The sequence below is a fragment of the Crocuta crocuta genome, unplaced genomic scaffold (assembly GCF_008692635.1).
Source record: "Crocuta crocuta isolate KB4526 unplaced genomic scaffold, BGI_CrCroc_1.0 scaffold64, whole genome shotgun sequence".
Classification (NCBI taxonomy): domain Eukaryota; kingdom Metazoa; phylum Chordata; class Mammalia; order Carnivora; family Hyaenidae; genus Crocuta; species Crocuta crocuta.
Genome location: NW_027530640.1, coordinates 5007606 through 5020861, shown reverse-complemented (window position 1 = coordinate 5020861; position 13256 = coordinate 5007606). Strand labels below are relative to the sequence as shown.

The window sequence follows — 13256 nt, the reverse complement described above, 5'->3', positions numbered from 1 at the left end:
GCTGGGTCATAGGGTAGTTCTATTTTTAATTTTTTTGAGGAACCTCCGTACTGTTTTCCAGTTTGCGTTCCCACCAGCAGTGCAAAAGAGATCCTCTTTCTCCACATCATCACCAATGTCTGTTGTTACCTCAAGTGTTAATTTTAGCCATTCTGACTGGTTTGAAGTGGTATCTCATTGCGATTTTGATTTGTATTTCCCTGATGATGAGTGACTTTGAGCATCGTTTCATGTGTCTGTTGGCCTTCTGTATGTCTTCTTTGGAGAAGTGTCTATTCATGTCTTTTGCCCATTTCTTCACTGGATTGTTTGTTTTCTGGGTGTTGAATTTGATAAGTTCTTTATAGATTTTGGATAGTAACCCTTTATCTGATATGTCATTTGCAAATATCTTCTCCCATTCTGTCGGTTGCCTTTTAGTTTTGCTGATTGTTTCCTTCCCTGTGCAGAAGCTTTTTATTTTGATGAGGTCCCAATCGTTCATTTTTGCTTTTGTTTCTGTTGCCTCCAGAGATGTGTTGAGTAAGAAGTTGCTGCAGCCAAGGTCAAAGAGGTCTTGCCTGTTTTCTCCTCGAGGATTTTGATGGCTTCTTGTCTTACATTTAGGTCTTTCATCCATTTTGAATTTATCTTTGTGTAATGGTGTAAGAAAGTGGTCCAGGTTCATTCTTCTGCATGTTGCTGTCCAGTTTTCCCGGCACTACTTGCTGAAGAGACTGTCTTTATTCCATTAAATATTCTTTCCTGCTTGGTCAAAGATGAGTTTGCCATACATTTGTGGGTCCATTTTTTTTTTAATAGTTTATTGTCAAATTAGTTTCCACATAACACTCAGTGCTCATCCCCACAAGTGTCCTCCTCCATGCCCATCCCCCCCTCCCCTCACATCCATCAGTCCTCAGTTTTTGTCAGCATTCAAGAGTCTCTCATGGTTTGCTTCTCTCCCTTTCCCCCACCATTTCCGCCCTTCTTCTCCCCCTTGTTCCTCCGTCAAGTTCCTCCTAATCCTCCTATACGTGCAAACATATGATATTTGTCCTTCTCTGCCTGACTTATTTCGCTCAGCATAACACCCTCAAGGTCCATCCATGTTGCTACACATGGCCAGATTTCATTGTTTCTCATTGCCATGGAGTATTCCATGGTATAGATAAATTGTGGGTCCATTTTTGGATTCTCTATTCTACTCCATTGATCTGAGTGTCTGTTCTTGTGCCAGTACCATACTGTCTTGATGAGTACAGCTTTGTAATATAGCTTGAAGTCCGGAATTGCGATGTCTCTTGCTTTGGTTTTCTTTTTCAAATTTTAGGATTGTTTGTTCTAGCTCTATGAAGAATGCTGCTGTCATTTTGATAGGAATTTCATTTAATATGTAGATTGCGTTGGGTAGTGTTGACATTTTAACAATATTTGTTTTTCCTATCCAGGAGCATGGGATATTTTTCCATTTTTTTGTGTGTCTTCTTAAATTTCTTTCATAAGCTTTCTAGTTTTCAGTGTATAGACTTTTTAACTCTTTGGTTAGATTTATTCCTAGGTATTTTTGGTTTTTAGTGCAATTGTAAATGGGATTGATTCCTTGATTTCTCTTTCTGTTGCTTCATTGTTGGTGTATAGGAATGCAACCAATTTCTGTGCATTGATTTTATATCCTACCACTTTGCTGAACTCATGGATCAGTTATAGCAGTTTTTTTGGAGAAATCTTTTGGGTTTTCCATATAGAGTATCATGTCATCTGTGAAGAGTGAAAGTTTGACCTCTTCCTGGCCAATTTGGATGTGATTTATTTCTTTGTGTTGTCTGATTGCTGAGCTTAAGACTTCCAATACTATGTTGAATAACAGTGGTGAGAGTGGACATCCCTGTCTTATGCCTGACCTTAGGGGAAAAGCTCTCAGTTTTTCCCCATTGAGGATGACATTAGCGTTGGGTCTTTCACATATCGCTTTTATGATCTCGAGGTATGATCCTTCTATCCTTACTTTCTTAAGCGTTTTTATCAAGAAAGTATGCTGTATTTTGTCAAATGTTTTCTCCACATCTATTAAGAGGATCATGTGGTTCTTGTACTTTCTTTTATTGATGTGATAAATCACACTGATTATTTTGTGGATGTTGAACCAGCCCTGCATCCCAGATATAAACCCCACTTGGTCGTGGTGAATAATTTTTTAAATATATTATTGCATCTGATTAGCTAATATCTTGTTGAGGATTTTTGCATCATGTTTATCAGGGAAATTGGTCTATAGTTCTCCTTTTAGTGGGGTCTTTGGTTTTGGAATCAAGGTAATGCTAGCATCATAGAAAGAGTTTAGAAGTTTTCCTTCCATTTCTATTTTTTGGAACAGCTTCAAGAGAATAGGTATTAACTCCTTCTTAAATGTTTGGTGGAATTCCCCTGGAAAGCCATATGGCCCTGGACTTTTGTTTTTTTGGGGGGATTTTTTATTACTAATTCGATTTCTTAAGAATTTGTCCATTTCTTCCACATTGCCCATTTTATTGGCATATAATTGCTCATAATATTCTCTTACTGATTTTATTTCTGCTGTGTTGGTTATGATCTTTCCTCTTTCATTCTTGATTTTATTTATTTGGGTTCTTTCCTTTTGCTTTTTGATCAAGCTGGCTAGTGGTTTATCAGTTTTGTTAATTCTTTCAAAGAACTAGCTTCTGGTTTCATTGATCTGTTCTACTGTTTTTATGGTTTTGACAGCATTGATTTCTGCTCTGATCTTTATTATTTCCTGTCTACTGCTGGTTTGGGGTTTTATTTCCTGTTCTTTTTCCAACTCTTTGAAGTGTAAGGTTAGGTTGTGTATGTGAGACCTTTCTTCCTTCTTTAGGAAGACCTGGATTGCTATATACGTCCCTCTTATGACTGACTTTGCTGCATCCCAGAGGTTTGGGGCTGTGGTGTTATCATTTTCATTGGCCTCTATGTACTTTTTAATTTCCTCTTTAACTTCTTGGTTAGCCCATTCATTCTTTAGTAGGATGTTCTTTAGTATCCAAGTATTTGTTATCCTTCCAAATTTTTTCTTGTGGTTGATTTTGAGATTCATAGCTTTGTGGTCTGAAAATATGCACAGTATGATCTTGATCTTTCTGTACTTGTTAAGGGCTGATTTATGTTCCAGTATGTAATCTATTCTGGAGAACGTTCCATTTGCACTGGAGAAGAATATATTCTGCTGCTTTAGGATGAAATGTTCTGAATATGTCTGTTAACTCTGTCTGTTCCAGTGTGTCATTCAAAGTCATTGTGTCCTTGTTGATTTTCTCTTTAGATTATCTGTCCATTGCTGTAAGCAGGGTATTGAAGTCCCCTACTATTATGGTATTATTATCAATGAGTTTCTTTATGTTTGTGATTAATTAATTTATACATTTGGGTGCTTTCACATTTGGAACATAAATGTTTACAATTATTATGTCTTCTTTGTGGATAGACCCCTTAATTATGATATAACGGCCTTCTTCGTGTCTTGTTAGTCTTTATTTTAAAGTCTAGATTGTCTGATATATATATGACTACTCTGGCTTTCTTTTGTTAACCATTAGCGTGATAGATGATTTTCCATCCTCTTACTTTCAATCCGAAGGTGTCTTTAGGCCTAAAGTGGGTCACTTGTAAACAACATGTAGATGGATCTTATTTTCTTATCCATTCTCTTACCCTGTGTCTTTTGATTGGAGCATTTAGTCCATTGACATTTAGAGTGAGTACTGAAAGATATGAATTTATTGCCTTTATGTTTCTTATAGAGTTTGAGTTTCTGGTGGCATTTTCTAGCCCTTTCTAGTCTTTGTTGCTTTTGATTTTTTTTTTTTTTTTTTTGTCTTTTCTTCCCTCAGAGAGTCCCCCTTAATATTTATTGCAGGGCTGGTATAGTGATCATGAACTCCTTTAATTTTTGTTTGTCTGGAAAACTTTTAATCTCTTCTTCTATTTTGAATGACAGCCTTGCTGGATAAAGAAATCTTGGCTGCATATTTTTCTGACTCAGCGCATTGAATATATCCTGCCACTACTTTCTGGCCTGCCACGTTTCTGTGGATAGGTCTGCTGAAAACCTGATCTGTCTTCCCTTGTAAGTTAAAGACTTTTTTAAAAAATGCTTTTTATTTACTTCTGAAAGAGACAGAGAGACAGCATGAGCAAGGGAGGATCAGAGAAAGAGGGAGACACAGAATCTGAAGCAGGCTCCAGCTGTCAGCACAGAGCCTGATGCAGGGCTTGGACCCATGAATCATGAGATCATGACCTGAGCCAAAGTTGGAAGCTCAACTGACTGAGCCACCCAGGTGCCCCAGTTAAGAACTTTTTATCCCTTGCTGCTTTCATGATTCTTTCCTTGCCTGAGTATTTTGTGAATTTGACTATGATATGCCTTGTTGATGGGTGGTTTTTGTTGAACCTGTGGGAGTCATCTGTGCTTCCTGGATTTTGATGTCTGTGTTTTTCCCCAGGTTAGGAAAGTTTTCCATTATGATTTGCTCACATCCCCTTTTTCTCTCTTTTCATCTTATGGGACCCCTATGATTCTGGTGTTGTTCCTTTTCAATGAGTCACTAATTTCTCTTATTCGTAAATCATGCTCTTTTACTTTAGTCTTTCTCTTTTTTTCTGCTTTGTTATTCTGCATAAGTTTGTCCTCTATATTGTTGATTCACTGCTCTGCCTCATCCATCCTTGCCACTGTGGCATGCATTCGAGATTGCAGCTCAGTTATAGCATTTTTTTTTTTTTACAAATAGTTTATTGTCAAATTAGTTTCCACATAACACTCAGTGCTCATCCCCACAAATGTCCTCCTCCATGCCCATCCCCCTCTCCCCCCCACATCCATCAGTCCTCAGTTTTTGTCAGCATTCAAGAGTCTCTCATGGTTTGCCTCTCTCCTTTTCCCCCACCCTTTCCGCCCTTCTTCTCCCCCTTGTTCCTCCGTCAAGTTCCTCCTAATCCTCCTATACGGGCAAACATATGATATTTGTCCTTCTCTGCCTGACTTATTTCGCTCAGCATAACACCCTCAAGGTCCATCCATGTTGCTACACATGGCCAGATTTCATTGTTTCTCATTGCCATGTAGTATTCCATGGTATAGATAAACCACATCTTCTTGATCCATTCATCTGTTGATGGACACTTAGGCTCTTTCCATGTTTTAGCTATTGTGGAGAGTGCTGCTGTGAACATTGGGGTACATGTGCTCCTATGCCTCAGCATTTCTGTATCCCTTGGGTAAATTCCTAGCAGTGAGTTATAGCATTTTTAATTTCATCCTGACTAGCATTTACTTCTTTTATCTTCATAGAGAGGAATTCCAATCTATTTTTGACTCCAGCTAGTAGTCTTATTATCATGATTCTAAATTCTGGTTCAGATATCTTGCTTGTATCTGTGTTGATTAAGTCCCAGGCTGTCATTTCTTCCTGCTTTTTCTTTTGGGGTGATTTCCTTCATTTTGTCATTTTGAAGGAAGAAAAGGAATTAATAAGGCAAAAAAATTAAAATGATAAAAACGAAAACAACACACACATACACACACACAGAATCAAATAAATGATGCTAGATCCTAGGTGTGTTTTGGTTTGATTATTGAAAGGAGCTTGATTGTTCAGAGAAAAAAGGGAAAAAGAAAAAAGAAAAAAAAGGAAAATGTTTGAAAATTTGAGAAAATGAATACAATGAAATAGAGTAAATTGAAGTGATGGAAGTAAAATAGAATTTGAAATTTTTACAAAAAAGTAAAAAAATAAGTAGAAAAAAGATTTTTAATAAAAGTTGAAAATAAAAATATTTTTCTCTTTCTGTATTCAAGTAAAGGAAACAAAAATGAAAGAAAAAAAGAGAGAAAGAAAATTGAATAGATGGGCCAGTGAACAGACTGAAATATGATTGATATTACCTCATTTTACCCTAGAAGTCAAACTATGAAGCACTTTATAGTCCATTCTCTTGAGCAGGCGGAGAGATTTGTGGTGTTCATGAAGAGTGAAGTTGACCCAGGTGGGCAGGGCTTAGTGTAATGGCTTCGTTCTCCACTAGATGACGCTGTTTAGTTTACTGGGGTGTATTGTTGTGGTGCCTGTAGGTGTCTGTGCACAGGTGTGGGAGGGGTGCAAATGGCATCACCCAGCTACCCAGTTTCTAGTATTGGAACTCTGTGCTCTCCCTGGCCAACAATCGCATACTCATCCTTTGTCTCTAGCTTCTGCCCACTCCCCGCTTTACACTGTCCATGACCAAGCCATCAGGTTGCCAGGCGGCACCTCCCTACTGAGTTTTATATCAGATGTGGCTGTGTTTCCCAACTCCTCACTTCTAAGGTACTGTGACTTTGACCTGCTCAGATCCTCCGGGGATGGTCTCACCAAGCAATGGCTGGGTGGCCACTTTACCCACGAGCCTTCGTGGGACCGTGCTGCTGCTGCTGATGTCCAGAGACTATGGCTGGGTGCCAGCCCACCCCAGAAAAGGTTCACACAATCATGTATCAGCAGTGTTTCAGGGATTATGGAAAATCACAACACACATCTGGCACCAGGCTTCAGCCTTAACGACCTTGTTCCAGTACCAGTAAATGTGATTGTTCTCTGGGGTCTGCTGGGACCTGATGGCCACACAGCCTCTACCAAATGTCCTTCCAGGAGTGGAACCAGTCTTCCCAGACCCCACTCTGCTCCTGGGGATTTGCCCTTCCCACCAGACCACCAGCAGGTATTCAGCTACAGAGTTTCAGACTCTGTGCTCCCCCTGTTTATGGAGTCTTAATGGAATTTAAACCCTCTCCTTTCTCCTTTCTCCCTTTTTAGTTCAGTCCCTGTGGCTATTTCCACTTTTCCACTTTCTCTTCAGCTCTTTTTGTGGGGGGTGCTTTTCCTGTACTCTGTCTTGTCTCTGTCCTCTCTCTGCAAGCAAAAACAGCTTCCTGCCCTCTGCAGCTTCTTTCTCCCCCAGTTCACCTCTCCACACCACGTACCTGCTGAGTGTTTTGGTTTAGGTTGAATAGATTGCTGTGTTAATCCTCAAGTCTGTTTTCTAGGTGTCCAGGATGGTTTAGTGTGTTCAGGCTATATTTTATATACACGAGATGCAAGAAAAACTTCCATGCTGTTCTGCCATCTTGACTCCTCCCCTGAGACTATATTTTTTCCATTGGATACTTTTTCCTGCTTTTGTCAAAGATTAGTTGTCCACATATTTATGGGTCCATTTCTGGGTTTTCCATTTCACTGATCTATGTGTCTGTTTATGTGCCAGTACCATACTGTCTTGATGATTACAGCTATGTGTTTAAAAAATTTTTTAATGTTTTTATTTATTTTTGAGAGACAAAGACAGAACACAAGTCAGGAAGGGTAGAAAGAGAGGGAGACAGAGAATCTGAAACAGGCTCCAGGCTCTGAGCTGTCAGCACAGGGCCTGACAGGGGGCTAGACCTCATGAACCACGAGATCAGCCACTTAACTGACTGACTCACCCAGGCACCCCAGCTGTGTGTTTTTCCAATAATGGCTATCCTCATGGGTATGAGACAGTATCTCATTATGGTTTGACTTCTGTTTCCCTTATGGCTAGTGATGTTGAGCATCTTTTTATGTGCTTATTTGCCACTTGTGTATCTTCTTTTGAGACATGTCTATTTAAGTCCATTGCTCATTTTTTAATCAGATTATTTATTTCTTGTTGAGTTGTAGGAGTTTTTTTAATATATATTTGAGATTTTAACTTCTTATCAGATATATGGTTTGCAAGTATTTTCTCCCATTCTGTGGGTTACCTTTTCATTCTGTTGATAGTATCCTTTGATGTACAAAAGCTTTAATTTTTAAAAAAATTATTTTTGAGAGAGAGAGAGAGTGAGAGAGAAAGAGAGAGAGAGAGCATGTGGGGGAAGGGGAGAGAGAGAGGGAGACAGAGGATCCAAAGCAGGCTCTGCACTGAAAGCAGAGAGGTCCATGTGCGGCTCAAACTCATGAACGATGAGATCATGACCTGAGCCGTAGATGGACATCTACCTGACAGAGCCATTGTAGACACCCTAAAAACTTTAATTTATTTGTAGTCCAATTTATCTATTTTTTCTTTGCCTATGCTTTTGTTGTCATAGCCAAGAGATCATTGCAAAATTCCATATCATTAAATTTCCCCTCTCTGTTTTCTTGTAAGAATCTTAGAATTTGACTCTTACCCAATTATGGTTCTTCTTGTGTTAAACTAAACAACAGGAATACAACTTGAAAGCAAGGCAGAAAAAGGTATTCCTATTTAGTGGGAACAGTATTCATAGAAGTCCGTGAAGCAGTTTACTTAGCAGTTTGGGGACAACTCAGACACAAGAAGATCTAATATCTTTTGTAATAGCAAATAGACATAGCTTCCAGGGTCCCCACAAGAGACGTGCCAAATTATAAGTCGATTACATCTGACTCTGGTTCAGGTCATGATCTTGTGGTTCATGAGTTCCAGCCCTGCATCAGGCTCTTTGCTTACAGCTCAGGGCTTGCAGCGTGCTTCAGATTCTTCGAGCCTCTCTCTCTCCCCCTCACCCACTCCCACTCTGTCTCCCTTTCTCTCANAAAAATTAAAAAAAATAAATAAATAAACAGAAAGAGTCAGTGAAGTTCAAAGTATGGTGCTTTTCATAGAAGTTACTTACATTAGTGCATTTATCGTTTTTTCATTGTGCATTTGTAGCCTTTCCTCATCCAGGTACAACTTACCATTTTTACCATCCAGCAATGTTGACATTTACCTTTATCACTCTCCTAGTAGAACAGAGCATGAGAATTAACCATAGATGAGTTTTTCAAGCTCAGAAAATGTTGGGTTTTTTTTTTTTTTACGTTTCTTTTTCTGGCTATTTTATATATATATGGAATCATAGAATATTTGGCTTTTTATAATTCCCTTCTTCCACTTACCATAATGTTTTCAAATTCATCCATTTTATACTGGATGTACAGTACATCCATGTACTTTTTTCCTTATTTATGTCTGAATCACATCCCATGGTAAGGATATATCACATTTTATATACTGATTTGTCAGTTTGGTAGCATTATGAAAAATAATACTGCTATGAACAATCATGTGCAAGTTTTTGTGTGAATATATGCTTTCATTTGTGTTGGGTATATACCTAGAAGAGGAAGTAGAATTGCTGAGTCACATAGTAATTGTATGTTTCACACTTTTTTTTGTAGTTGGCTTTTTATTTTTTATTTTTTACTTATTATTATATTTTTAATTTAAATTTTTTTTGAGATTAGCAAAATAATTGNGTTTTCATCATACAGATCTCTTGTATCCTTGGTTAGGTTTATTCCGAGGTATTTTATGGTTTAATATAAATTTTAGTTGGGGTTAACATACAGTGCAATATTGGTTTCAAGAATAGAATTTAGTGATTCCTCACTTACCTATAACACCTAGTGCTTATCACAAATGCCCTCCTTAGTACCCATCATCTCCCACCCACCTCTCTCTTTCAACCCATAGTTTGTTCACTGTCATGAAGAGTGTCTTATGGTTTGTTTCTCTCTCTTCTCTCTCACCCTCCTTCCTATATGTTCATCTGTTTTGTTTCATAAATCCCACATAGGATTGAAATCATATGGTATTTGTCTTTTTCTGATTGACTTATTTCTCTTAGCATAATACATTCTAGCTCTAGCCACATCATAGAAAGTGGCAAGATTTCTTTTTTTTTTTTTTGTGGCTGAGTAATATTCCACTGGGTATATATACCACATCTTCTTTATCCATTCATCATTTGATGGACATTTGCACTCTCTGTAGTTTGGCTATTGTTGTTAATACTGCTATAAACATCGGGGGGCATGTGCCCCTTCAAATTTGTATATGTATATCCTTTGGGCAAATACCTAATAGTGCAGTTGCTGGATTGTAGGGTAGTTCTGTTTTTAATTTCTTGAGGAACCTCCATACTGTTCTTTGAGTGCAGCAATTTCCGTTCCCACCAATAGTCCAAAAGGGTTCCCTTCTGTTTGCATCCTTGCCAACACTTGTTTCTGGTGGTGTTAAATTTAGCCATTCTGACAGATGTGAGATGGTACCAAGTGATTTTGATTTGTATTTCCCTGGTGATGAGTGATGTTGAGCATCTTTTCATGTGTCTTTTAGCCATCTCAGTGTCTTCTTTGGAAAAATGTCTCTTCATGTCTACTGTCCATTTCTTTACAGGGCTCTTTGGTTTTTGGGTGTTGAGTTTGATAAGTTCCTTAGAGATTTTGGATACTAACCCTTTCTCAGATATGTCATTTACATATATATTCTTCCATTCTGTAGGTGCCTTTTAGTTTTGTTGATTGTTTCCTTCACTGTGCAGAAGGTTTTTATCTTTTTTTTAATCTGTTATTATTTTATTTTTTAGATGGTTAAAGGATAAAAGGGTCTTGATATATAAGGAATGTCTTTCCTTGCAAATTATCTTTCTTAGATTTCAGAATAATAGTTACATTCTATAATGGGAAAATATCCTTGCTCACAGATTCTCTCATTTACCTATGATGTGGGCAAGTTTTCGGTTACTCCTTCCTCTGCTGAATCAAGATGGATTTTTATCTTGATGAGGTCCCAATAGCTGATGTTTACTTTTGTTTCCCTTGCTTTCAGCTATGTGTCTAGTAAGAAGTTGTTCTGGCCAAGGTCAAAGAGGTTGCTGCCTATGTTCTCCTCTAGGATTTTGATGGTTTTCTTTCTCACATTTAAGTCTTTCATCCATTTTGAATTTATTTTTGTGTATGGTATAAGAAAGCCTTCCACTTTCATTCTTTTGCATGTTGCTGTCCAGTTTTCCCAGCACCACTTGTTGAAGAGACTGTTTTTTTTTTTCCATTAGATATTCTTTCCTGCTTTGTTGAAGCTGAGTTCACCATATATGATCTATGTCTTTTTTCGTGCCAGTACCACACTGTCTTGATGACTACAGATTTGTAATATAGCTTGAAATCTAGAATTGTGATGCCTCCAGCTTTGTTTTCCTTTTCAGGATCAGAGTCTTTCTTGGTTCCATACAAATTTTAGGATTGTTTGTTCTAGCTCTCTGAAAAATGCAGGTGGTATTTTGGTAGGGATTGCATTAAATGTGTAGATTGCTTTGGATAGTATAGACATTTTAACAATGTTTGTTCTTCCAGTCCATGAGCATGGAATGCTTTTCCATTTCCTTATGTCCTTTTTAATTTCTTTCATAAGTGTTCTATAGTTATCAGAATATAGATCTTTTACCTCTTTAATTAGGTTTATTCCTTGGCATATTGTTTTTGATGTGACTGGAAATGGGATAGATTCCTTGAATTCTTTTTCTTCTGCTTTGTTATTGTTGTATAGAAATAAAATAGATTTCTGCACATTGATTTTCTATCCTGCGACTTTGCTGAATTCATGTATTCTAGCAAGTTTTGGTAGAGTCTTTCGGGTTTTCTACATAGAGCTGTTGTGGGCTTTTTAAAATGTTTATTCTTTAAAAAAAATTTTTTTAATATTTATTTATTTTTGAGAGAGAGATACAGCATGAGTGGGGGAGGGGTGCAGAGAAACGGAAACACAGAATCTGAAACAGGCTCTAGGCTCTGAGCTGTCGGCACAGAGCCCTGTGTGGGGCTCAAACCCACGAACCGGGAGATTCTGATCTGAGCTGAAGTCAGTCGCTTGTCCAACTCAGCCACCCAGGCGCCCAAATGTTTATTTATTCTTGAGAGAGAAAGAGACAGAGTGTGAGCAGGGAAGGGGCAGAGAGAAAGAGAGAGGGAACCACAGAATCTGAAGCAGGCTCCAGGCTCCAAGCTGTCAGCACAGAGCCTGATGTGGGGCTCAAATTCAAACTGACAGATCAGTCAGTTGCTTAACTGACTGAGCCACCCCAGGTGCCTTTGTTGTGGACCTTTTAAAAACAGGTTTATTGTGGGGTGCCTGGGTGGCTCAGTTGGTTGAGCGTCCGACTTCAGCTTAAGTCATGATCTCTCCTACTCTGTGGGTTCCAGCCCCGCATCGGGGGTTGTGCTGCCAGCTTCGAATTCTGTGTCTCCTTCTCTCTCTGCCCCTCCCCCCCCCACACACACTCTCTCTCTCTCTCTCTCTCAAAAATAAATGAACGTTAAAAAAATAAAAATAAAAATAACTTTATTGAGATATAATTCACATACCATACAATTCACCTTTTTAGAGTGTGAAATTCACTGTTTTTTAGTATATTCACAGATGTGCGCAGTCATCACCACAGTCAAATTTAGAATCTTTTTATCACTTTAGAAACTCCATACTTTTTCACAAGAAAATGCTCCTAATGTGATAGTATTTCAACTTCAAGTACGTAAAAATAATTGATTTTGCAACACTTCTACAACACTGCAACACTTCATTTCTATAAGAGTAATATATATGTTTTATAGGTTGATTTGTCTTCAGTACAGAGAGCAACTTTTGAAGAACTACTTCCAAATGTCAGCAATTCTGTTAATTCAAATGAAATTGTTCCTGTGTCAAGTTTGCAAGAAAATTTTTCAAATGAGGTTAGTATTTTTAATTTTTCCTGCAATTACTAAAAGAAATTATTACTATCATATTAGATACTTTGTTTATGAGATAATCTAAGAAATCTGTAGCTCATTTGTGGCTAACATAATCTACATGTGGAGGCAGCTATTTGTTACAATTATAAATAAAAGATATTAGGCTGCCACAGCCAGAACACTTTGCATTGCCAAGACTTGGGATTGTTAAACAACTAGAGGAAACAGTATTAACCTACTTTGATCCCAAACACCATTTTCACCTGTACATAAAAATTGTGGTCACCAATTTCATTGTGTTAGGATGAATACACAGAAATATTATGCTTTATTATGAAAGAAGACATAAAACTCATCAAACTAAGTGCCATGGGGTTAAGAGTAGAGATTGGGGACGAGCAGAAAAAGAGACAACAGAAAGTCGGTTGTGGAGACAGAAAGAGCCAGAGAGAAGAGGTTTGGGAGCAGATAGACAGAAGAAGGACAGAGTAAGAAAAAGAGGCAGGGAAAAAGAAATAAAAAGGCAAAACTTTAGGGATATGTAGTGGTTTAGTGTAGCCAGATCCTTTCAGTGAGACCCTGGGGTGAGCATGGGAATCCTGATGGTGGGGAGAAAGCTGGTGATGAGACTGTAAAGATAAATAAGGGCCAAGATCTCAAAGGGTCTTTAATACATATTAAAAAATTTGGATCTTTTTCCTG

General features: G+C 38.0%; 1 protein-coding gene across 1 annotated transcript in view; it reads left to right on the top strand.

The window, feature by feature from the left end:
* MEIKIN (meiotic kinetochore factor) overlaps nt 1-13256 on the top strand; it is a 98397-nt gene that overhangs the window by 62511 nt on the left and 22630 nt on the right. Inside the window, exon 12 of the mRNA XM_077768917.1 lies at nt 12435-12554. Within this exon, the coding sequence (XP_077625043.1) occupies nt 12435-12554 (120 nt within the window). The remainder of the gene's footprint in view (nt 1-12434; nt 12555-13256) is intronic.